At 36.1% G+C, this 27913-nt stretch overlaps 1 protein-coding gene across 2 annotated transcripts in view; it reads right to left on the bottom strand.

Annotated features, from left to right (window-relative positions):
• Positions 1-27913, bottom strand: part of LOC137387483 (treslin-like) — a 79885-nt gene that overhangs the window by 34327 nt on the left and 17645 nt on the right. The window contains exons 8-18 of one of the 2 annotated variants that reach the window (XM_068073914.1): positions 27593-27728; positions 26478-26684; positions 24746-24937; positions 24441-24583; positions 21642-21800; positions 20094-20212; positions 19132-19359; positions 18216-18364; positions 11449-11520; positions 6033-6122; positions 2261-2416 (exon numbers count right to left, since the gene is read on the bottom strand). In XM_068073914.1, coding sequence (XP_067930015.1) covers positions 2261-2416; positions 6033-6122; positions 11449-11520; positions 18216-18364; positions 19132-19359; positions 20094-20212; positions 21642-21800; positions 24441-24583; positions 24746-24937; positions 26478-26684; positions 27593-27728 — 1651 coding nt within the window. The remainder of the gene's footprint in view (positions 1-2260; positions 2417-6032; positions 6123-11448; positions 11521-18215; positions 18365-19131; positions 19360-20093; positions 20213-21641; positions 21801-24440; positions 24584-24745; positions 24938-26477; positions 26685-27592; positions 27729-27913) is intronic. The other variant, XM_068073915.1, reaches the window with a different exon arrangement.

Below are 27913 nucleotides of genomic sequence, written 5' to 3'. Positions count from 1 at the left end.
CAGATCAATTCACAGAAGCCCATAAATATATCCGTCTGCAGATGCGAGGAGAACATAATCTTCGTAATTCGACATAGCTTGGCGGTTACCAAATACCTACCACAAAGAAAATATTTTCACTATTCAGTGTTACCAGAGGCTGCAGCTGTGGAGCCACTTCGAGGAATGATTGATTGCTTGGGCGGACTGAGACAAAACAGGCATTAGCCACAAACTATTAGCAAGCATAACTTCATACTGCCAAATTGTTAATATTTAAATTTAACCACCGTGCTATTGAGTGTTAACTCTTGGTTGGAAATTAACAAAACACTCGATGCTCAACCTCCAGCCTGTCACTCGAGGAATTTAGTTAGCTCCGAGATAGTCCGCCGCTAGAAAAAGAGCCCAGGTCGTCGAACACTACTCGTGGTAGCCCACAAGATAGCTTGTGTAGAGATCTGACGCCATTGTTAGGAAAAACAATGGTTTGATGATTGAATAATACGAAGTAGCATATGAAAACTCTAGCGTATGGCCTTTTCCAAATCCTAACACAATTGACAGAATTTCTTTCACGTCACAAACTGGGCCATAGAGTTATCTTCATAGCACAATACTGACCATAAAACTACCTTCATCTTGAACAACAACTAAAGAGTTACCTTTAAGCCATAGAACTACTAAAAGGTTGTCATTATTTTACAACTATAAACATAGAGTTACCCTCATGTCACATGACTAGATAATACTAACCATAGAGGTATCCTATTACTATGCTGTTAACAAGAGAAATGGCTGAAGCTGAGTTTAGAAATAAAGTGACAATAGAATCTTGGGAGCCGCCATGGCAATGTGTAGCAAGTGAAATCCTCACGCCTTTGCTTTGCTGTTCAGTTTAACGCGCTGCGACAGCATTTTGATGCATTAGAGCCATGGTTCCTTCTATAATGACAGTTCCTGCTACGAATTTATCAAATCTTCAAATTCATCTTCACGGTTAACAGACAATGTTATCACGTGTTAACAGACAATATTATAACGTATTAACAGACAGTATTATCACGTATTAACAGACAATATTATTACGTATTAACAGATGTCACGTACTAGGTTATCTTGCATTAACAAATAATTTTACAGATCGAGGTTCGGATAACTATTTCACTGCAATTTTTCTCAAAATATTATTTTTTCTAAATCCAATATAAACATTTTCTATCAAATATTTGGGTTTATCAACATTTTTTGGTCTCGAAATTGGACAGATAGATTCGCGATCTTTGTACTTCGATCTTTGTCGATATCAGCCTTCAATTATTATTTATATTATTATATTATTTATATTAATAGATTCTACTTTGTCATTGTGTCTGTCTGTTAGCCAATGCGCCTAACATGATAATCATGTTGGGCACATTGACAATGGATAATAGCTTCAGCAATAGCCCGAGATCTTCACAACTATTGTAATGCTTTATGTTACGATAACTGAGCGATTATATTATATCAAACGCATTTAGTGTATGCAACAATTTTTTATTAAATTCATTTGTGAATCATCAATTGAGTAGCTACCATGTTGGTCATATCGCGCTAAAAGCGGCAAGTGGATGATAACTCCCAGTTTATAGATACATGTAGGAATGACAAGCGTGTGTCACGTAACCCTTTCTGCAACAGATATTATTTTTAATAGTTTGTCACGCATACTCTTTTAGGGTACAAGGGGCGAATCAAAACATTGCCTAAATAACTTGGAAAAAGGGCAAGAAATGAGACAATATTGTCATCTGTATTATCTATTGCTGAGATAGGACTAAGAACTAAGAGCTAAGGCTAAGAACTGTATTTAGTGCTAAAGTTTCAAAACAGATGCCTAAAAAATCCTAACACTTGAGCGATTAACACTTGAGGTTTTTAGTCAAATAGTGAATGCGATTTATAAAAATTTTATATCTTTTAAAAATAGTAATTTGATAGACATCTAAACAGATGAATTGTAGTAAATGGGCTGATAAAAATTTTACAATGACTTGAGTTCATTCATGGTTGTTTTAAATTGATGAACTTACGCTTGTTTCCAACTTCTTCGGCTAATAGTTGTACCAAAGCAACAAAACCTAGTGATTTTAGCGTTGCCCAGCTGTGAAAGAGGGAACCCATTAGCTAGCATGTTTTGATAGTTAAATGCTTCTATATGCTTCTATAAAAGAGTCTAAAAGTTTCTATATGCAGCTAATTTAGTTAAATTTTGTAGGAATTAAAAATTGTAAATAACCTGAGTTCTCTCTAGCTGAAGCAGGTCTGTACGGACTACGGGCTGCCACCCGCCGTGAAGAACTGGTTGGAGAAGAGAAGAGATCCCTCTTCACTTTGGTGGCAGCAGATACAGAGAGATGACTTTGATGAGCCAATCTGGGAGATCTCCTCACACCTGAGAACAAAAAAGTACAAAGTGTTTCCATTTTACAAAATTAATTCGGATTAACTCACTGCTACTCATTTTGCACCATTTGAAAAATGATCAAGGAAGCAAGTCCATCTAGTTATTTAATATAAACTTCTGCCTTATAGAGCACCTTATAGACAAATATGAACCTTATAGAGCACCTTATAGACAAATATGAACCTTATAGAGTACCTTATAGACAAATATGAACCTTATAGAGCACCTTATAGATAAATATGAACCTTATAGAGCACCTTATAGACAAATACGAACCTTATAGAGCACCTTATGGACAAATATGAACCTTATAGAGTACCTTATAGACAAATATGAACCTTATAGAGCACCTTATAGACAAATATGAACCTTATAGAGCACCTTATAGATAAATATGAACCTTATAGAGCACCTTATAGACAAATACGAACCTTATAGAGCACTTTATAGACAAATATGAACCTTATAGAGCACCTTATAGATAAATATGAACCTTATAGAGCACCTTATAGACAAATACGAACCTTATAGAGCACCTTATGGACAAATATGAACCTTATAGAGTACCTTATAGACAAATATGAACCTTATAGATCACCTTATAGACAAATACGAACCTTATAGAGCACCTTATGGACAAATATGAACCTTATAGAGTACCTTATAGATAAATATGAACCTTATAGAGCACCTTATAGATAAATATGAACCTTATAGAGCACCTTATAGACAAATACAAACCTTATAGAGTACCTTATAGATAAATATGAACCTTATAGAGCACCTTATAGATAAATATGAACCTTATAGAGCACCTTATAGACAAATACGAACCTTATAGAGCACCTTATGGACAAATATGAACCTTATAGAGTACCTTATAGACAAATATGAACCTTATAGATCACCTTATAGACAAATACGAACCTTATAGAGCACCTTATAGACAAATACGAACCTTATAGAGCACCTTATAGACAAATATGAACCTTATAGAGTACCTTATAGACAAATATGAACCTTATAGATCACCTTATAGACAAATATGAACCTTATAGAGCACCTTATAGATAAATACGAACCTTATAGAGCACCTTATAGATAAATATGAACCTTATAGAGCACCTTATAGACAAATACGAACCTTATAGATCACCCTATAGACAAATATGAACCTTATAGAGCACCTTATAGACAAATATGAACCTTATAGAGTACCTTATAGACAAATATGAACCTTATAGATCACCTTATAGACAAATACGAACCTTATAGAGCACCTTATGGACAAATATGAACCTTATAGAGTACCTTATAGATAAATATGAACCTTATAGAGCACTTTATAGACAAATATGAACCTTATAGAGCACCTTATAGATAAATATGAACCTTATAGAGCACCTTATAGACAAATACGAACCTTATAGAGCACCTTATGGACAAATATGAACCTTATAGAGTACCTTATAGACAAATATGAACCTTATAGATCACCTTATAGACAAATATGAACCTTATAGAGCACCTTATAGATAAATACGAACCTTATAGAGCACCTTATAGATAAATATGAACCTTATAGAGCACCTTATAGACAAATACGAACCTTATAGATCACCCTATAGACAAATATGAACCTTATAGAGCACCTTATAGACAAATATGAACCTTATAGAGCACCTTATAGAGCACAAATATGAAACTACACGTGAAGGATGAATTTACACAACCATTTTGTGAACTTCATCAGAAATTATCGGTATTTTCTTATCGTTTGCGATTGTTTTTTATGTTTGAGGTGATCTGATTGCCAGGATGCTTTTAGACTGAAATTGACAAAACATGGTAGCCATTATAATTCTCGGGGAAAAAAGATACATGCAAAATGACTTCACGAGTTGTTATCGTTGTGATATTAGCTATTGCATTCAAGGTGACGAGTTAAGCTTCTCTATTTTGCTGGTCTCTTTGCAACTATAAATGTCACAATTGCACTTTTGAGTGATCTGAGCGTTTTGAACACGAAAGTCTTGTCGATTTTCATCTTGAAACATCCTGGCAGTCAGATCGCATCAAACACAATCGCAAATGATAGAGAAATACTGATATTTTCTGAGAAAATTTTCAAAAATTGGTGTAAGTTTATATTTAAGCAGAACTATTCAAAGTAAGTTTACTTATGAGAGACGATCAGTGATGCAATCCCCAATTCTGATTACATTTTTATCATTTTAGGAAGAAAGTTGACTTCTGACTTCAGATGCACCCATCCGTATGTCCGTATGTCCGTATAGCGATATCAGTTATGTACAATTTATGGTAATAAAATCCGCAGTCTATTTCCTTTACTACCCACTATTTCAAAATATAATAAAGACCGGCAACAACTGCATAAATTTGATATAAACAAATTTTCATAATTAGTTGAATTCCATTCCAGCCCTCAGATCAATATTTGGTTGTTTTTTTTGCAACATCACAGCTTATCTGATACTCATATGAAATGATAGCAATGAATGGGTGACCTGATCATTAGTTTCTTAGAGAACTATACGAATTCACAAGAATGAATTAGTTGAACGATTGAAAAAACACCAGGTAAACAAATTCAAGCTAGAGTCTACTAGTGACATATACAATAATTATGATAATAAATCTCATTCTGTCTGTCTGTTAGTCCTCATAAACGCTATAAGTTTCAGCATTTTCTTGGCCAATTTCATCAAAACTTCACACATATATGCTCTGTGCCTTACATCAGATAGCTAAAATATTTGATTTCAAAACTTCACGTGGTCTCTGTGAACCAATCTCTTAAACACCCACCTGCTGACTATCTGATTAAAATTGAAAGAGAACTCGGCCGTCATCGGGCTCACTACTAGTAATAATCTAAAACTGCACATCAGTAAGTCCGACTACCCTCGGAGTGTATCTACATTTCTATGTCCTTAAGGTGTTTTTTATTTACCATAAGTCGAGGATATGCCTAAGGAGTACATGTATATGTTTTAATTCCATTAATAAATCCCCCACGATGTAGATGAATGTTGTACATGACAAAATACAATAATTGAGCATATCTCATAGGGTAAGCATAGGTCTCTTGCTTCATCTTTAAAACTGAGGCCTGAGATTTTTGTTAATACTGTAAAACCTCTATTTGAACGCCATGGCACTCTAGTTTTCAACCCTTTCCAATAGTGGCGTTTAAGTCGAGCTGGCGGTCAACTAAGGGTGGTGCTGTATTGTTCGAATTTTGAGAAGATCAATTTAACCCTTTCAAGGAGAAGTGATGCTCATGTTGAATACATTTTACACTTTCCTATGGGCGGATCGACAACAATGCCGTCGGCCTCAACATTTTCGCCAAACCATTTTTCATATACGTTGAAGTATCAGACCGAGTTGAACAAGGAACTACTTTGATTATAAAATATTAGTGTGTTACTGTTATCAATTATTTTGATGGTGCCGCTTTCAAAGTTTAAAAAAAAAACGTAAAGCTATGGAGTTAAAAATCGACATTGCCGTTTTTAATTTTTAAAGACAGTTATAACGTTTTAAAGGTGGAATACGCTAGAAAAATGACTGATATTACGTCGTACGCTGTTACTGAAGAGTATTCTCGTCATTCGCCAAAACGCTTGAAAGTCTTCTGGTAAGATTGTGAACCACATTATGAACGAATCTGAAAACAATGGATATAATTTAAGGTTTAGCAACTTCAAATCAGAGTGTAGTTCTGATGATTGTGATGATAGATCTTATCAGGTACACCGGCACTAAAATCATGGCAACGACTACAGCGACAACGAACAAATTAATGGTTATTGCTGTAACCAAGACCAAAGACTTTTTATTAGGACCAAAGAATGTCAAAGTGGCGGGCAAATAGAGATGGCATTCCATTAAAAGGTGGCAATCTATTTTTTAATCCTTCTTCTATAGTGGCGTTCTATTAGAGATGGCGTTCAAATAGAGGTGGTGTTCAAACAAAGTTGGCGTTCAATTAGAGTTTTACGGTAGTTAATGTTTGAAGGCTATGATAGCTAAATGCCTGCCATAGAATAAACATGCTCTATAGATACCAAAAACATTTTTACTGGATTCGTTAACACGTCATCCTGATTTTGGTAGAGTAATGACAGTGGCGATTGCATTTCTCTGAAAATGGCTTGTCGAGGATAAGTTTATGGACAGGCCTAAACAACTCCTTATCGTATATATATATATATATACAGTGAAACTCGGATAAATCGCCCTCGGATATATCGAACACATGGTTAACTCGAATGAATTTGCTTGGTCCGTTCCCACGCAATGATAAATGGCTTTAGATAACTCGACCGAAACTCCGTTAACTCGAACAGTTTTTTGCCAAACGGCTACCGAGACGGTTGTTACTATCGCTTTAGAATATCACTTTATTCCAAGCCATAGAGATAAACATTGACTTTTAGTAGTTCTTAGGCCTCGCTATTACCAACATCGGCAAATATTTTCATTAACGACTTTTCTAAAGGTTTGCAAAAATCAAGTTTTACCAAACATCCGCTTAGCGATAAGCCCTCCGAAAGCAAGAAAAGCGAGGTAAAATTTGGATAACTTTAAAGTAATATCGGCAAAATTGATAATGGGTTTTTAATAGTAAAGCAGTTTTGTAATAACTGACTTACTGCAAAATTGATCTTGGTTAAAACGCTCGGTAGAAAAATACGTATGTATTTTTTCTGAGCGTTTTAACCGCGATCAAGTTTTGCCAATTTTAATCTGAGAACGTCCTGGCAGTCACATCACCTAAAACAACAAACAAATCTCAAGTGATAGTAAAATATCTATACTTTCTGATTAAAAATATTTAAAACTTCACGCGAGAGACCCTTTAACTTGCAACAAGCAATCTATGCTTTTGATTGATATATAGTTTGTATATGTACATGTATCTACTGATAAATACGTGCACTTATGACTGTCCTGATAACTTGAACGCTCTAATAACTCGAACACTTTTGCTCGGTCCCTTGAAGTTTGAGTTATCCGTGTTTCACTGTATATATAGCCCCCTCAATGATAAATATTGCTATACGGATAAGGTACTCCAAAGCACACTTTGTGAAAAAAAAACAACAAACATCATAACTGTAAAGAGTTTTGAATGGTAATTCGAGTGAGCTACTCCCCTCATATACTTTGTCATAAAACTGAAGGCTGGTTCACACTATATCGCCATATCTTGGCATTGATTCCACAACACTTCGGTGATCGTCTGTGATAACAATGTTCACACTATCACAAACTCATCCGCATTTGCATCAACGAATACTCCGTGACGTAGTATTCTCATTTTTCTTTTTAAATTTTCACAAAGAAACCGCTTGTTTTGACAAGCTTAAAGCCAAATACTAGCCCCGCAGTAACTATTATAAACAGAAATAAATAAATCACGTTATCCGTGACCGCAAATCACTATCGCTAAAATGGTTCACATTGTAAGGTTGGTGGTCGATGCTCGGCGAAGTATCGGGCAAGTTAGATAGCTGCAAACATTCCTGACGTGTCAGCGTTGCTTCGTCGATGCCTTAGGTTTACAGTTCACGTCAGTTAAAACGCCGACATACAGCGATAGACGTGAACCAGCCCTAAGGCCTGGACATGCTGGACATCATTCAAACTTTAAAGGTTCCGATCTACGGCGTTCTCGTGATGGCGGTGATTAACTGTTTGTTTTTGAGCTTTTAAGAGCTTGTAATCACACTTCCACATATTTTGCACCTACAACACAGCGGAGTAAGACAGGGTAAATCTTTTTATACCAAATAACTGTAATGTGAATTTGGTTGCAAGTCAACTTTTAATAAAACTATTGAAACTTGAACATGATATAATAGTCTGCCAGAACTCAACTGATTATGAAAACAGCTTGAAGACAAAATACTATCAGCAAAGAAGTGCATTTACAAATTAATACTCCAGTAAATGTCACTATTACACCCATAGACCTATTGACTATACATAATATAGTATATATTAATAGTATTATACATAGTATAGTTAATCGGTCTATGGTTACACCTCATAAAAATCTCTGTTTTCAAGTCGCAGATATATTGAATGCAGTTGTCTACTTCACCACAAAAGTCCCACGTGCCATCTACGTAATGTTAATGTAAGTTTTGGCTGTGAACAAAAATTATCAATTCTGAAAAATGGGTCATTCTGATGACTCCTAACTTTGCCTACTGAATTTTACTGGCTGCTAAACCTTTTTATGGACTGAGTCTAGATTAGTTGTAAAACTAGTCTATTTTCACAGGCTAAAAAAAAAAAATAAAGCAAAAACACTAACAATCTGAAGAGGGTTTGAAGGGCAACCAATTCGACATAATACAACAGAGCGTCTCCTTCTTGGATACAGCCAGCAAATGAATTTAATTTGATAATCTATTTTAAAAAATAAACTTTTCATCTGTTGATGATACAGTCAATCCTAACTTACGATGACATCAACTTATGAATACTTCAACATACAAGTGTGATGTAAACTTGAGCTAACATTTGACAGACCTTGAAGTAATTTTCAACACGTGATGTCAGAGGTTTTGCTAACCATTCCCATTCCAGTTACGAAAGTAATGTTGAAGAAGTCAGTGAAAATCGTAAAAAAACTGTCTAGAAATAATCTCTGAGTATTACTTTCTTTAATTATAATCTTTAATATACTTTACTTTCTCACATATAGTTTTTTACTTTTCGTTTCATGTAGAACATTTGTTTAAATGCTATGCAGAATTAATTACCTTACGTAATTATGTATATGCTTTAAAAAAGTGACACAAATACAACTCAATTGTACTGTCATTAATATATTTGTTACGACAAAATTATTTTGTTAGTATATCGGAATAAACATTAAAATACAAGCGCTTTCAACATACAAGAAAAAAGTCAGAAAGGATAAACTTTATATGTTGTCATGTCACTATAATTATTTTACTTTTAATAATAATTGACCAAAAGTAATTCACGGAGCAAGGGTAACTCCAGGTTCCAGATCTCTGTAATGACAGAATTGGAAATTTAACTCTATTGAAATAACCTTCCATGAGCCTTGAACTGGTATTTTAAAGGGCATGCGAATCGGAATCCAAACAACAAGTCTATCACACGTGAGCATCATGTACATGTAAAGGACCAGAAAGTGGCCTACATATCGAAACCTCCACTATTTCAGCAGTTAGCTAGAATGGCAAGCGCATTCAGGCATTCTTGTGTAACACAGCATACCTCCAGTATTGGTTGGGTCACCAAGAAGGAATGTTTCAGCGATGCTCGTTATTCACCATAATTTATGTCAGGGAGTATGAATGATGACATTGCTTTGGCTTGCCATGCCCAATGTAAACAGAATCATGGTATAAGTACGAAGACACCCTTTCATAAGTTTACTAGTGACTTGCAGTCGATGTTCTAACTGATTTGATCTGTTATCAGGAGCTCATGAGATTGATAGTAAACCTGAAAGGTGGTAAAACCTTTACAATTATGATTAAAAACCACATTTAAGCAAATACTAACTCCTGCTGATTGCATCCGAAAAAATTGCTTGAAGCAGTGCGAAATATTTTGCGTAGCCATCCTTTATTCAATGGTTTTCAAATATAAAAAAGAAATTGAGTAACAGAGTGCTACATAACCAATGTGACAAGTTGAATTGATCTGTTATAGTAAACTGACCAATAGCGCGTCACGATTGTTTTTCGCGACGACATGTTAATCTTTTATCATTTCTGTTAAGACAAACTTAGGTTTTGTTAAAATTCAATTTTTAAATAGAAGCGAACATGCCAAGAGTATGAATGTTCTATTATCATAGGCAAATCCATGATGAATTTTACAGTATACAACCAAAAAAGTAAATAATATTATATAATTACTTATATTTCTATATACATATATACTTTGTTTCATATATGTACACTAAGAGTGCTCAATATAAAATAGAGCTAAAATACATAAAAGTATTTGGGTAAAGTTTATTCAATTTATTACTACAACCATTGGTTTCATACAGCCAGCGAGCTCGCTGCAATCGTCAGGGATTGCAGCTGATGATCGCAAGCACCCTGACGATTGCAGCTAGCTCGCTGGCTGTATGAAACCAATGGTTGTAGTAATAAATTGAATAAACTTTACTCAAATACTTTTATATATTTCTATATATGTAGATCTAACTAAATTTCAAGTTTCTCAAGACATTGAAATAAAAAGATGGAATTGCATTCCGTAAAATACAAACCAGTTTTAGATGTAATTACAGAATGATATCATGTCAAGGTCATAAGTCTAAACTTTCACTGGCCTCAGCTCATAAGACATACGCCCACTCTGGAACATAACTTGTGGAAATTAATGGAATTTAATATTTTAATGTCTTAGATGTCCGTTAATGTTCTGGTCATACATGGCTTGCACTCCGATTAATGGGGCATTACACTGGTCAAAGTGTCGACTCTATCACCTATTCAAATGATTACTACAGACACTTGTGATGGCAAGTCATGATTATTATTACGCGGTTTTAGAGTGCAGAGGGAAGTGTTGGGTACTCACAAAGCTAGCTAGTTAGACTAGGTGTGTGGAGAGTGTTTTTTAGCGACTATTTGGCAAGGGGAAAATAACTACAAATTTGACCTAATATTTGACACCCCATTTGCAGTTTCGTAAGTAAAATAAAAACAAAATAAAATGAAAATAATAGAAAAATGTATTAACTAGAGTTCTACCGATGCAACATTTTTTTTAAATTTTTGTCCGGCCTTTCATTTGATTCATGTTTTGCAGCATACCGAGCCTTTTGGCAAGACCAGGAAAAGACCTTAGGGTTGGTGCCGCTACGCATAGCAATTTTTATGCAGACTGGATCTAATTTTTCATAGAGCAAGCTGTCAGATCTGCATCCCATTCCTTCTCACAAATAAACATATATCACTTTTAGTTCGATAAACATAACTAACCCGCCAATGATTGACCTTCATTCAGCCTTGAGAGGAACCCTGTAGGAAATTCTGTCAAAAGTGGCTCACCATCTGAAATACAAAACATCAGCATAGTTTGAAGCTGCTAATATATAACATAGATTTCAAACTAGACTGTACCTATCTACATTTGTGTATCAACATATGGGACAGATAGCCATAAATTAGTCGGATATTAGTATATGGTCCAGATATCAATTTATGTGCCAAATATCAAAAATTATAAAGAGCACTAAGCGTTGAGTTAATCGCTACAAGTTTGTTTCAAACTTGTTCTCATCAGGTGAGAACAACTCTAAATAAACTTGTGATTTAGAGTTTTAGATCCTAGCTTTTAGTGATTGACTAACAGCTAAGTGCTCTTCATATTATGCTATTATTACTATTATTACTAGCATTATAATATACAGTAAGTTGCCGGACTTACGGCCGCGTTTGATTCGGTCGGCCGTAAGACGATTTGGACATAAGTCAATTCTGTATATTCTAGTCTAACTTAAATGAATTTAGCTTACTAAACACATATTTGAAGGAAGTTTTAGTATGTATTCTAGTAAACTTCAAACTTTTAATTAAAACTTCATCATTTATTTGTATGCGAATCCATTTTTACCATAACGGATTAGCCGAACTCGCCATGGCGAGCGATGTATATCTCTTAATAACATATATAATCAGCACACAAATCGCCAAATTTTAATTTTGAGAGAAATTATTGTTGATATCGTGTGGCAGAACAAATTCGCCTTAACGAAAAAATCACAAAAAAGCTTAACGAAAATAACAAGAACAATTTACGCTGCGCCTTTCGACGACTTACTGAATTATAACATTATACTATACATCGTAATGTATATATATCACAGCAATCATGCAGGCTTAGCAATAATAAATCTTGAACTCTATCCGCATGTCTGATGCACCACAGAGTTCCATCTGATAGCACTACCACAAGGAAACATCAGCCTGGGGTAGTCACCCTTTAACGGCGCTTATATCAAACAAGTTCCAACCAAATCTTTTCGGAAATGCCAAGACCTTTTTGCCATGAATCACTGCTGAGGTAACAAAGAGACGGGTGGAACAGACTAGTTAGTAGTAGGGTACGCAGTGGCTAGTATTGACTCAATCAAATATCCATCTCATTACTGTATTAGCATAATGACACAAATGTCATAACAATTTACATAAAAATACCCGTCTTCTAAGATTGATGTCGCAATGGGCTGACTCTCGTTACTCTCTTCTGCTAATCAGTTTCATACCGGAGAGACACCTCCGGAGACACTGACAATATTTATAATCAATGACCTCTTGAGCTAAGCTATTTTCAGTAACAATGATGAATAATTGCTAATAAATTGCAGTTTTACAATTCAGAAAAAGTCTGCGTTTTGCTTTGTTCAAAATCGAGGTTTCACATGCATGCTATGTACTTGCTATGAGGGAGCATGTGGTTTGATGTGCATTGTACTTGCTATGAGGGAGCATGTGGTTTGTAGTTTTACAAAGCGATATAATCAGAAAAACTACGAATAGTATTTTGGTTAGACAATTTGGCATACAATTTTTAATTCAACAATGGTCGCTAATAAAATCGCTAATAAAATCGCTAATAAAATCTCACATGCAAATGATAAATTATGGCCGAATCCGACTGGGTAGGGAGTGATTCGAGAACCGCCAGCGATTCTCCAACTTGAAGTTGAAAAAAAATTTGATGCAGTCGAGTGACCAGCAGCGGTGATCATGATTAGCTTTTAACGAATACCATTTTTCCATTTGTCGATGTTATTGTGTAATGTTGTAATGTTTCGGGTCTACCATCAATTAATCTTTACCGTCATAAAAAGCATGTCCATTTGCCCATTTGATTTCCGTCCATCCTGCAGTTCTATACTATGTTGGTTAGAAGTGCCTTCGGTATTTCAGTGATATCTCAAAAACTAATAGTTCAATATAGTTTAATCAATTTAAAACTCTGCAATTACGCTGAAACTGTATTATGCGCGAAGCAACCTAAAATTCATAATCCCATGTAAAGTGAAACTACGGAAAAACCAAGTGAAACTACGCAAACAAGTTTACTCAGTTGTAGAAACAGGTGGGAAAAGTATTTCCCGAATTATTTTAGGTCCAGGCTTGAAAGTGTTGAATATTACATTATGTGCTGAATATCTCATCCTAGATGCAGTAGAAATATGAAAGCATCGCAATATTCCAAGTTTTCGGAGTTTACCAGTTCAAGTTTTCGAAGTTATCGTTGGCATTTAACAACCCATCTCACAAAGAGCAGACGAAACTGAGACAATCTATAATAGGTTTTGACATAAATCTAGGCATGGAGAAGTTATGAATATATGTTACTAAAATTAGAATGTTCCATCTCATTCGAATAGTATGGGCCTAGTAACTCCCTGTTGTAAAAAAAAAAATTTTCTTCTTGCAAATGAACTCTATCGCCTCAAAAATGGCGGCGGCTGATCACCCAGCACAATGTAAACGCGTTCAACACAGTAGCCCTGATCAAAACAGTAATTATAGCTAATCCAAATATAGGCTAACTGAAGCGGATAAATCTCGGAAAGGTCCAAATGACTTTGCGTAAGACGTAAGCTTCTCTAAAGGGCCCATGAAGAATTAGAATACCGTATTATAGAATGTCCTACCGCCCTTATTGAAAAAAACAATGATTCGGTTAAACTGACACCAAGATTAAAAAAATAGATGGAAGTGTTTGAATAGGTTGTGGAATTTACTCATCTTAAATTGGTTTTAACATTAAAATTAGCACTATCCACTTAAAACTTGACAGATGACATTTCAGCTAATCTGTTAGCAATCGAGTAACATAGTCAATAGTAGACAACTCCTAGATTGTAAAACTTAGCTCAAATCACCAGAACATTGTGCATTAATTAAATGATTTTTGGCTAAATCAAATTTCGACATAGGAATGCCATAATATATAACTTGTTTAACATTCAACATAAAGCAAATAGCTGATTCTACAGACGAAGTTATTCTCGAGAAAGATAGGATACTCAAAGTTTCTCAAATTACCGCAGCTTTGTAAGTGAAAGTGAAGAAACGGAGGTTGAAAATAAAACAATGTTAAAAAATATGAAACATCCAGAGTATAATAAAAAGCCAGAAAAATATTGCATCGTGTGGGATTCAAACTTGTGACATACAGCTAGGTAGAGCGACAACAAACACCTGCACCAATCAGCCACCTTCTGACTCTTTAAAATAGTTGTACATATAGTAATTACAGGGCACTGCCAAGGCACTAATTTTTATCAAATAAAACACATATTCTGATCTTATTGCTGACTTGATTGACTACGTAGGAATCACACAGGCAAAATATATTGAGCCTTTTTCACCTCCGAAGTGCTGACTGCTGATCTTAACTAAATCTAGCCTTTCACAACGCCTCCAATTTCACAATGCTTTCCATTTTGTCTTTAAACAGACTGCATCAATGCAGAATAGAGCAAATGAGTACCACTTAAAGCTGGTTAACACCATCGTACTGTATATCGGAGTTGTCCTTTCGGCATTCACCATTAACTATGTGCACTGTTAACTGATGACATCAATAAAACAATGCGGATACATCGGGAAATCGCGGATACGTCAGGAGAGTTTGCAGCTGTTAAACTTTTCTGATAGTTCGCCAAGCATCAACGACATCTTGTATAGTGTGCACCATTTCAGCGATGGTGATTTGGTGTCACGGATAGCATAGTCTATTTATTTCCCTTTATGATAGTTGCTGTGAGACTATGATCCAATTCAAGCACACAAAAACAGTAATGTTACATTTAGGAAAATGAGAAAACTACATCGTGGAGAATTTGCCGATGCAAACGCGGATGGGTATGTGATAGTGTGAACATTGTTATCATCGACAATCACCAAAGTATTGTGGCATCAACACTGAGATACGGCGAAATAGTATCAACCCTTGGAGGTTTCTTCGCAAACTCATCAAGTGTAAAAGGATTCAGCATGCATGCTAGTGCAAAGTTTCTACTTGCAGTGGCGCTCGAAATGACATAATCATTGTTCAGGGTCCGAGTAAACAATTTCCAGCTAACAGCCATACAATGGAGTGTCCAGGCTATCAAACTTTGAATGTATAAAAGATGGTATATAATTTCATTTACCTGTTATATAATCAGGCACCCTGAGTCAATAATTAGGGCATAATTAGGTGCGAGCGGGACCACCGTTTGCTTGAGAGATTAGTAAAACAAACAACAACGCAGCAGCTTTACTATCTGCCAGTTAGTGTCGCATAAGAATATAAAATAAAGAAACTCATGCCAGAAGTGGGCCATAAAATCATTACGAGATTAAACAGCAACTGCTGATATCTCGATATATCTCGATAGCTGATATATGGATTACATTATTCCCAACAAAATCATTGTTCTACATTGTTGTTGATAGAAATTGTCTCCCCACATATTTTCTTATTTCGTGACTACAGTCTATCTTAGGTTGAGCTTGCCATTTATATTGGTAATTACTTAAGTTGACTTGCAACAAAATTCACATTACAGTTATTTGGTATAAAAAGATTCACCATGTCTTACTTTGCTCTGTTGTAGGTACAAAATATGTGGAAATGTGATTAAAAGCTCTTAAAAGCTGAAAAACGAACAGTTATCGCTGCCATCACAAAACCGCCGTAGATTAGAATCTCTTTCCAAAACGGCTCAAACGGGACGTAGAGGAACGAAATGGCTTCTGTTTACACTTTCATGCAACCTCATTCATCAAAGTATTTTCGCAAATATATTTCACGCATTCAATAAAACCATGTCCATTGTTCGGACGCGTCTATTTAATCACGATTGAAATGCTGTCACTTTCAGCACTGATATCTTATGACCTACTGTGAAAATTTGTTTAATTTTTTAACCTTAGCTTGAAGGAGTACATATCATTGTCTAATAAACATGACGAGCCTGTAGGTCACCTGTGATAGTCGAAAAATGTTGCAGAAATTATTCGCGCTGTTTGGCAGGAAGTATGGGTCACATGATCAGATTACGACTAAACGATTAGACCAAGCCGAAACAAAACTGTAAAGTAGCGAGTATCTATATTTGATACGAGGTGTTCGGTAAAACCTGAAGTGTTTGTCATAAACTAGTGCTACGAGAAGTTTTATATTAAGCCTTCTATTGGCCTTTCAATTCGTGTGAGAACATAAAACAATAACCGAATGGAATGACTACGTCAGAGGAATAAACTGATTCTGATCTACGGCGGTTTCGTGATGGCGGCGATTAACTGTTCGTTTTTGGGCTATTAAGAGCTTGTAATCACATTTCCACATATTTTGCACCTACAACACAGCAGAGTAAGACACGGTGAATCTTTTGATACCAAATAACTGTAATGTGAACTTTGTTGCAAGTAAACCTTTAAAACCAGTCAGATAAGTGAGCAGTGAAAATATAACAATAGATGGGATGTAAACATGGAGGAGAATGAATAGATGTGACAACTGATAAATTTATTATCACATCAGTCTATAGTATATCGATGTCAATAAGGCCAGGACATGGAAATTAATGATCTGATTATGGGATTGGTCAGAATATGCATTCAGACAAGTTCAGCAAGCTGTGATAAAATACAATAAGAGTTGTTCTTTCTTGTTAATAGTACTCATAACATAAGAAAAGACAACTCCGAATATGGTGATTTGCGAACAATAATAGAATTTATTACATGCTCACCTTCATTGAACTGTGAACTAAATTTGCTAACAAACTTTTTATTGAGTATTCAAAAACCGAGCCAAATTTTTTTGTAAAAACAGCATATGTATACTTACTTATCATGAAATTGTCGCAAACCATCTGTGTGAATTGAGATAGTAAACTAATTTAGAAAAATTGGCTTGTTCAGCCACTTGATGCATATTGAAGCTAGCTCTGATTACACAGGGTGATAAGCCTTCCCCTGGAGTTATCCCATCTCACACAAAATAAACTAAATTGCCGTAAAAACCTAAACTATATGATGTAACTTCTACACATCGCCGCTCTTCATCATGTTGGCATCTAGAATTTCTATCGGGAACAAATATTATCCATAAATAACAACTCTAAACAAATTAATTTGTTTACAGCTTGCCAAAATAATTCAAACTAACCCTAAATAACTATAAAACAAACATTTAGAAAAAAAATAAAAATGAAGCCAGAGCAATGAAATAAATAAGATATTAGAAAAATTAACCGCAAGTCAATTTAGAGCATTTACGATAGGTAAGTTAGCACTGAGGAACAAAGGACACTTGAGATTACAGTTGAGCGCAAAATATTTTTTTCCTTGAAGTAATTTTCTATACATTGGTTTTTCTTTGCACGCTGAGACAAGCACAAGTGGTTTGGATTGCCGATCTAAAAATCCTAGAAACTTAGCCTTCTTGTTTCTCCTCTGTTGAATGGCTCAAAATATGTGTCACAAACAGAATAGCTTACACGAAATTTGGACATTAAGTATTTGGCAACTTTTTATCAAGGCTACTGCTGAGGCATATAAATCATGGGGCGACGTGTTGTTTAGAAAAACGATTATCTGGGCAACTAAAATTCTTTGAGAAACACAAACTCTCTAAGCAAAGAAAGAGAAGTCAGATTGAATACCATATGTCTTGTGAGAATAAGTGGTTCAAGCTTAACCAACGCAACGAGCTGTCGTAATCTACAACTGACCTTTTATAGGAGTCTTAGAGCGAGTTCTTGAAGAAATGCCTTTAGAAGATAGTTTCTGTGCCTTACGACTTTTTTTAAGAAGCTCACCGGGTACGGCTATGCTCCTCTGTCCCTTGTCTGACATGCTCCGTGCCTGCAGGTTACGAGCTCTATAAACAGACACGAAGCTAGCACAGATTGGAGTTTCTTTCTCAAGACAATATATTTTAGAAAAGGAAACAACTCCAAACATCGTGACACAACTATCAGCTTAATAATAATGCTTGTTTAATGGAGGCGCCTGAAGTTCAACGACAGTATTCTGTTTTCATAAAAATACCAAAGAGTAAATAAAGATTGTTCTGGCGACAAGCTGAAAATAAAGCCTGGTTTCCATATGACAGCGCAAGGCGCGCAACAAGGCGCACGACGTCGTGCGTAGGCCAGTTGTGATATGGAAACGTCAACGCACGACGGTCGCGCGACGTGCGTACGCTGATCGCAAGTATCCAACAGAATGGATCCTTGCGATGGGTGCGTGCGATTATGTATCCCACAATACACCGCTAGACCTTTTCAACCTATCCCACAATTCCAGCGAAGGGCTTTGTTCCGAAGAAATCGGTCTCCCGTACGAAAGAGTAAGCCTGATTTTTATATGACGGCGTAATTTCGCAACGGAGGTCTGTTTTTCCGAAGAATTATGTCTTGCCTACAAAAAAGTAAGGAAAATATCTACCCTGTCCAAAGCAAGCATAGAGCTTACGCGCGATATGGAAACACTGCCTCCCAGCCCAAGAAATGCATTGAGCACGATCACTGGGCCTCGCGCGATCATTGCGCTGTCACCAGGCTTAAGTCTTGAAAATTAAATTAAAATAAAAACTAGTTTAACATTTAAGTAACTAATCTAGTTAATACACGAATGAAAGTTCACCCAGCCATGGAGGAAGAGAGGAGGCTATTCCCTGGTTCAGAGAGAAGAGAGGTGAAAGAGGGAACCATAGCGGAGAAGGGTGAAGGAAGACTCCTTCGCGAGTTCACACTGCCTAGAGATAATGGTTTCTTATCTTCTGCCACCAGAAGTTTCTTGAGAGATGTAGGCAGATCCTGCGCCAACTCAGTGAGAAGGGTTGCAAGAACTTGGGCTAGGGTCAGCTGGTAACTAAAGTAGAAATGCACCAGACAAGGGTTTGAAATATAGATTTAAAATTCTAGCCAAGCAATTTTACAAACATTAGTTCCTGTGGCAGGCAAATACTATGACAATATACATTCTGACAATGTAAAACAGGTGCTCTGGACACAAACTAGTGAAATACTGACACAATGGTCAACAAAGATAGTGACACTTTAGTATTCTGAATGACAGTTGACCATAGATTGACATTATCACACAGGTGGCTGTTTTGTCTAAAAACACTCGTCTAAATCATAAGTTTGTACTTCAAAGCTTGCCTAGAACATGAAGACGATAAAACAAAGATGCATCTAATGAATGTCTGGGTGAACAACTTCCAACATTTTTCATCTTGTAGTTACTTTTCTTGGCGTTAAAAACACTAGAAATGCCACCACATAACACTTCACAGTCAATCAGTATAAGTCTGCACACACCATATATGCATCTTAGTTACCAAAAATAAAACAAATTAAATATTTGTTATATATGATTTGAAAACTTTATAAAATTACTGTTTTATCTGAGAGCATATGTGAAGCTTTAACACAGATACCCTCGTTATAACCAAGACATCTCGTATATGAACCTATAGCTAAATGACCTTATCAGAAACTATGTAGAAGATGGTGCACACTTGAAGTCATCTGAATGAGACTGAAGTAGAGGTCCTTTAAATAAATAGATTACAAAATATGGAGAGACAACAATAGAGGTACCTTGGTATAAGCTGATTGTAGAGAAAATCCTTAAGGAGATGCGGTTTGCCTAGACTCATACAGGTGAGGTATTCCTCCAAATGAGAGACTAGTTTGAAGTTATCTTCTTCTTCATGGCCCTAGAAGTTAAGCTACACGCATCAATTGAATATTGCTGGTAGTTATGCTGAAGATGAAGGATTTTCTATTTTTAGGCTTTGTTAAAGCTAGAAGGATGAATCTTAGAGCTGGGTTGTGATGTTGTTGGAGAAAAACTGCAACAACAGCAGCAAATTCGAGACGTTAAATCATTCGGTGAGCTGTCCACTCAATACCAGTGAACAGACAAATCCTTTTAAAATAAGAAAAGACATGTTAAAACGAACATGTTGGTATAGAGTGGTAGAGATAAAACCTACGCATCTGTGATTAGCTGAACTAATTTATGCTTACCAGCATAATGTCGATTCCATTATAATAATTTTCAACACAATCTAATTTTATGTAAGACTAGCCTAATGCCCAGCTTTGCACAGGTATTAAAAAACAGCTTATAAGCAGTGGCAGGTGATGTAGTTGCCATTGGCCAAATTGAGTGAGCTAGTATCCATATTGCTAAACTTACTAATAAGAGCTGCGAGAGCAAGCTTTAGTGACCTTGGGCGTAACGCGGAGTTGCTATGCCTATTTTAACCCAGATAATGAGTCATATCGCTTAATGAATTCTTTGCATCATTTGTAGCTTAATAGGTTAGTTGGTCGCCTTATGAACGGGAGATTCTGAGATCAAATCTTCAGCGCTAGAGATTTTTATAGCTAGATTTAATCGCTATAGCTGTACAGACACCAAATGATGGCAGACGACAACAAACTTTCAGATTCATATAAATTCGCTTGTGAACGATGATGGCCAACAGGGCTTCACACAAACTATTTATATAAAGATATAAAAATAAAGATACTCTAGATGAATTTAGACTAGTGTAAATTGGAACTGTTCACGAAACTTTCTGGAAATTCTTAAAGAAGATAAATCTGATGAAACAAAGTTCTTCCTTGCGTTAGATGCATACGACGATGCGTTAGATGCATACGACGAATTCAAAGTATTTTTAGCTCGATCGTTATTATTGTTGACGGTGTAACACGTTCTGCTTGAGCAAAAATTTAGCAATAGAAATGGCAGCACAAACATTACTGCTATCACGAGCTGTCGTTGATCCATATTAGATAATGAATGTGACAACACTTTAATAAGGGTAATGGATAATACATCATGGTCTTCCAACGAATGAGATAAATTATCATTGGTCAATCCATCTGACATAACTATCATTGGTCAAACTATTTTTCCTCGTCTAGCAGTGTCAGTGTGTAGCCACAGGAAATATGTACACTACACGCCGGCGATGTATTTCTTCGGTGAAGACAAGTAGGTCGTTAGTACGAACTCCATTAGGCTAACACTTCACTCTAATTGCATTCTCATAGTAGATGACTTACATGTGTGTATATCTACCCTCTAGTAGTAAGAGCAAGAACTCTCTAGATGAGCTGTGGAAGACTGACCTTCATAGCAAACTCTTTTTTAAGGACCTCGAGTTCAAGCAGGAGCAGAGAGCACATCTGACACTCCCTGTTCTTTCTATCGACTTTTCCTACGCAATTCTTCCTGATAGCAGCTACAGGTTTAATCGTTTTCGACAGCAAAAGCTCTTCCACGTGTCTCTGCAATGTCAGGTATAGTGTTAGCCCGAGTATTCTAACTAAAGGACAATAGCGGACAAACAAATGCCAATTCAGTCAAAGCTTAAAGGTTGACTTGCAACAAAATTCACATTACCGTTATTTGATATGAAAAGATTCACCATGTCTTACTCTGTTGTGTTGTAGGTGCAAAATACAGTGAAACATGGATAACTCGCCCACGGATAGCTCGAACACATGGTTAATTCGAACGGTTTCTTTGGTCCGTTCCCACGTAATGATAAATTGCTATAGATAACTCGAACTCAACACTGTTAACTCGAACCGTTTTTTTCCAACAGCTACCGAAACGGTTGTTATCGCTTTAGAAAATCACTTTATTCCAGGCCATAGAAGTAAACCTCAACTTTTCGTAATTCATAAGCGTCGTTATTACCACCATCGGCAAAATATTTTTGTCAAGGACTTTTCTAAAGGTTTGGCGAAATTTGATTTATACCAAACATCCGCTTAACGATCGCCCTTCGGAAGCAAAGTAAAGTGAGGTAATCTTTGCATAAACTTCAAGAAAAATCGGCAAAATTGATCGTGGGTAAAACGCTCAAAAGAAAAAGATGTCTTTTCTTTTGAGCATTTCAACAACGATCAAGTTTTGCCAATGTCAATCTAAAAAACGTCCTGGCAATAACATCACCTCAAACAACGAACCAATCTCAAGTGATAGAAAAATCTCTATACTTTTTGATAAAAACGTTTTAAACTTTACATTAGAAGCATTTAATTTGAAACAAGCCATTTGTGCTTTTGATTTATATTATAGTTTGTATATGTACTGATGTCTTTTCTTTTGAGCATTTCAACAACGATCAAGTTTTGCCAATGTCAATCTAAAAAACGTCCTGGCAATAACATCACCTCAAACAACAAACCAACCTCAAGTGGTAGAAAAATCTCTATACTTTTTCATGAAAACGTTTTAAACTTTACATTAGAAGCATTTAATTTGAAACAAGCCATTTGTGCTTTTGATTTATATTATAGTTTGTATATGTACATGTATCTACTAATAAATAAGTAAATACATGGACTTGTGACAGTGCCCTGATAACTTGAACGCTCTGATAATTCGAACACTTTCGCTTGGTCCCGTGAAGTTCGAGTTATCCATGTTTGACTGTATGTGGAAAGGTGATTACAAGCTCTTAAAAGCTCAGAAACGAACAGAAAATCGCAGCCACACGAGACCGCCGTAGTTTGGATTCCCTTTCCAAAACGGCTAAAATGTGATGTAGTTGTGAGAGATGGTTTTTGTTTACATTTTCTTGCAACCTTATTCGTCGAAATATTTCACAAATATACTTCACGCATTCAATAAAACCATGTCTATTGTTCTTACGCGTCTGTTTCATCGTCATTGTAATGCTGTCACTTTTAGCACTGATATCTTATAACTTACCATAAAAAATCGTTAAACTTTTTAACCTTAGCTCGAAGGAGTACATATCATTGTCAGATAATCATGATGAGCCTGTTGGTCACCTGTGATAATCGAAAAGTGCTGCAAAGATTATTTGTGAAGTATTGGGTCACATGATCAAAGAGCGACTTGACGATTGAATAATGCCGAAACAAAACTGTAAAGTAGCGAGCATATATATTTGATACGGGGTCTTCGGTAAAACCCGAAGTGTTTGTCAAAAACTAGTACTACGATAAGTTTATATTGAGCTTTGTATTGGCCTTTCAATTCACGTGAGAACATACGTGACAAGACGATAACCAAATTTCGTGGTTACGTCATTGAAATAAAGAGATTCCAATCTACGGCGACTTTTCATTTTTGAGCTTTTAGGAGCTTGTAATCACATTTCCACATATTTGGCACTTACAACACAACAGAGTAAAACATGGTGAATCTTTTGATACCAAATAACTGTAATGTGAATTTTGTTGCAAGTCAACCTTTAAATTTATGAATCTTTACAACCACTGCTTTGTTATTGAATTTTATATTTGAATATTTTAATGACACTTTCTGTAACCAAACAGGTGATCTAGAGTACCCATATAGCCTTAGGTCTAGCATCGTGATATTCATGTGGCTCTATAGATGATGTATAAAATAGAGTTAATTTTACGGTTATTTGGTGAGATATTACTCTATAGTTAGTGATGCGATACTCATTTAACTTCATGGCAGTGATACTCAGATACCTCTATTGTCATCGATGTGATTTTTAGATTACTCAAATATAGAGTGGTGTAATATCCAAATAACTCTATGGCTAATAAAGCAGTATTCAGATAACTTTATGGCTGGTGATGTGATACTCAGATACCTCTATGGTAAGTGATGTGATTTTCAAATAACTCAAATATAAAGTGATGTAATATTCAAATAACTCTGTAGCTAGGCAGTGACATGCCAATAACTCTATGGTTAGAGGTGTGGTATTCAGATAACTCTATGGCTAGTAATAAATATTCAAATAACTATGACTAGTCATAGATATTTAAATAACTCTATGACTAGTCATATATTCAAATAACTCTATGGATAGTAATAGATATTCAAACAATTTTATAGCTAGTCATAGATATTCAAATAACTCTATGGCTAGTGGTGAATATTCAGTTAGCAGAAAATAAGACAGCACAGACCTGAGGATTAAGTTCACGTCGGTAAAACACCCTCGCCGTGTTCACTATCTTCTGAGCTGTCAGGTAAAGAGACTCAGTACCTTCGCAGGCCTCTTCATAGCTTTTTTGCGCGTAACCGATAAGTTCCTCCTCTGTATCTAGGTCTATGATATGACAGAAAACGGTAACAATGTAAGCATCTAATCACTAAATAAGGAGGTTTCAAGCATGCATGACAAAATTGCTGTAATTGAGGAAGGACTTCAGAGGTAAACAGATTAATAAATCAAGTGGGCTCATCATAACGAATCATAACGCTGTCGTACTGAGAGAAGAGAGTGTAGTTGGTACTATCTTCTTCCTAGCGGGAGTAGCCGACTCTCCTGCCGTCACTGATGTAGCTGCGGAGTTTGGCGATGACTTTGACGGCAACTCCAAAGAGCTCCTCTTCTTTTCTGCGACTGCTGACAGACATTTGCTCCCCCGTGTTAGTCGTGATGGCTTCTCAATTTTTATCGCTGTTAAAGTACAAAGGAACATAATTATGTTGATATTAAATATATAGATGAAGGACTGAATCCAGTGTCTAACTTCAATCTAAAACTAAAACAAGGTAAATGTTGTAACCATTCGGCAACTCATCTCTAAGATACAAACACCGTTATGGTCTAAGGTATGATTTTGACCCTCAAAAGATAGTTTGTGCAGATTTTTCAATGTGACGATTTTTGTCAAAAGAGCGTTTCGCCATCAGTTTTTTTACAAAAAATTTAACTTCTGGTGAATGTATGCAGCACATATTTTTGGCCATAATGCTTAACAGTAATCCTTCGATACATCTTCAGCTTTCATGATTTCAGCAGTTCGCGGGGTAAAAAACTTTTATTAAACGCTGTTAAAAAGTAAAATTAAATTGAAATAAAAAACTAAAATACATGAACTTCTCTAATACTCAGTGAGATACCTCTGGCTACATTGTGGTACCTCAGGCTACATTGTGGTACCTCTGGCTACATTGTGGTACCTCTGGCTACATTGTGGTACCTCAGGCTACATTGTGGTACCTCTGGCTACATTGTGGTACCTCAGGCTACATTGTGGTACCTCTGGCTACATTGTGGTACCTCAGGCTACATTGTGGTACCTCTGGCTACATTGTGGTACCTCAGGCTACATTGTGGTACCTCAGGCTACATTGTGGTACCTCTGGCTACATTGTGGTACCTCTGGCTACATTGTGGTACCTCAGGCTACATTGTGGTACCTCTGGCTACATTGTGGTACCTCAGGCTACATTGTGGTACCTCTGGCTACATTGTGGTACCTCTGGCTACATTGTGGTACCTCTGGCTACATTGTGGTACCTCAGGCTACATTGTGGTACCTCTGGCTACATTGTGGTACCTCAGGCTACATTGTGGTACCTCTGGCTACATTGTGGTACCTCAGGCTACATTGTGGTACCTCTGGCTACATTGTGGTACCTCAGGCTACATTGTGGTACCTCTGGCTACATTGTGGTAGCAGTTACCGCAGTTCGCTGTCTGTCTTGCTACGTTTTGTAAAATGTAAACGTGTTTGTGACACCCTTCATCATGCCCCATAAACACTCTCGACCCATAAAATTGTCTACTAAACATAAGAAAGAAGAATGCTTATGAGTAATAAAAAGGTTACTTCATTAGATATAAGTTATTAGTTTCTACTTCCTGAATTTTCACTTATCGGAGGTGGGGGGGGGGGGTTCGGCCCAACTAAATATGAAAAGTGAGGTATTACCGTGTCTTTCACATCGATGTCAAACGCCATGTGAGGAGAACTCCATTGTCAACATAACTTGTTTATAAATAAATTAAAAGTAAATTCGTATTGTAGTGGGTAATTAAAACAAAGGTTATATAAAACTTACCACGCTGATAAACAAAAAATAGAGCCATGATGTAGCAAAAGCAGCCAGGACATGTTTACAACGCACCAAACTGAGTCAGGGTTCTATTTCTATCGCTAGAGGATCTCAGACTAATGTTATATGTTACGGCATAGATAACATTAACTAACTTGTGATCAACTCTGGTTTGTCTCCTTTGGAACCTTTAGCAGGTTCAATAAGTCGGCTCTTCAACTTTCGCATCCTGTAGGCTTCTCTGAGAAGCTCGTAAGGAGAGCAGTCTTTGTGACCAACTTTTGATATTTCCTGTGGGTATGTTCTGTGTGGAGGTGCTGTTGGATCTATTAAGGCTCCCGTGAAGGCTGTCGTAACTCGTTCTGCAAGTTGTCAGAGGATAATTATGAATCAAAATGTGAATCAAAGTGTGGATCAACATGTGAATCAATATGTATATCAACATGTGAATCAATATGTGGATCAATATGTGAATCAATATGTATATCAACATGTGAATCAATATGTGTATCAACATGAGAATCAATATGTGGATCAATATGTGAATCAATATGTATATCAAAATGTGAATCAATATGTGTATCAACATGAGAATCAATATGTGGATCAATATGTGAATCAATATGTATATCAACATGTGAATCAATATGTATATCAACATGTGAATCAATATGTGGTGGAGTATATATCTCAGTATGCAGATAATAATTACAGATTTTTCTCGAATGACAACATTAACAATTTTAATATTTAAATCTAGTGCTGCACTGATATACTGTTGGATAACATCGACTTGATGTATTAGCTATGAGAGCAGACCTCATTAGCAATCGCAATAATAACCCTACACCCACCATGTATAGGACTACTCGGACATCCCATTTCAGCATACAGTGAAATTGACAGATGTTCAGTTCAATACAATGAGGAAGGAACCAGTCTGTTTGCGTTTTAAAGGAAATCATAACTCTAAATGCTCTCTTTAAAATTACAAATGATATTCCTAATATATAAGTCAGAGGCAAAGATTTTAGTTTGAACACCTATCATTGACAAAACTCCTTTTGTTTACATATAATGACTTGTATTCTTTGCCCTAATGTCTAAGTGTCCCTACGGCGTACTAAATAAGGCATCTGCCTCCTAAGCAGGAGATTGCAAGTTAGAGTCCCGCCAAGGGTTTATATATTTTTGACAATACTATAGGCTTCTTTTGAATATTACAGTAGATCATTTTAGATACAAATCGAAGCATCAACATGCTGCTTACCCTCGCCGAGCGTTTTGTCATTAACTCTTTTTTGCAGCAGAGAACAAAAGGTGGGCTTCACGGGTGCCAATGTTGCAGTTGTAACTGTCAAAGCCTTCAAAACGTACATGGTCTTGTCTATCCCACAGATGAGCACCTTAAACAGGTGAGTACAGGTATTTTTGACATGATAGAAATTTCAGCTGGTCATTTCACTGGATCCACTACCATGTTTACTACAAATTGAGATTCCTCACAACAAACTAGCCTTAAATAAAATGTATTTTTGGCTATAACTAAATAAATCAATAAAGCACATACATTTACATGTAAATATGTTTA

This window comes from Watersipora subatra, chromosome 2 (assembly GCF_963576615.1).
Source record: "Watersipora subatra chromosome 2, tzWatSuba1.1, whole genome shotgun sequence".
Classification (NCBI taxonomy): domain Eukaryota; kingdom Metazoa; phylum Bryozoa; class Gymnolaemata; order Cheilostomatida; family Watersiporidae; genus Watersipora; species Watersipora subatra.
Note: the sequence above shows the minus strand (reverse complement) of the source record. Positions and strands in the feature narration are given on the sequence as shown.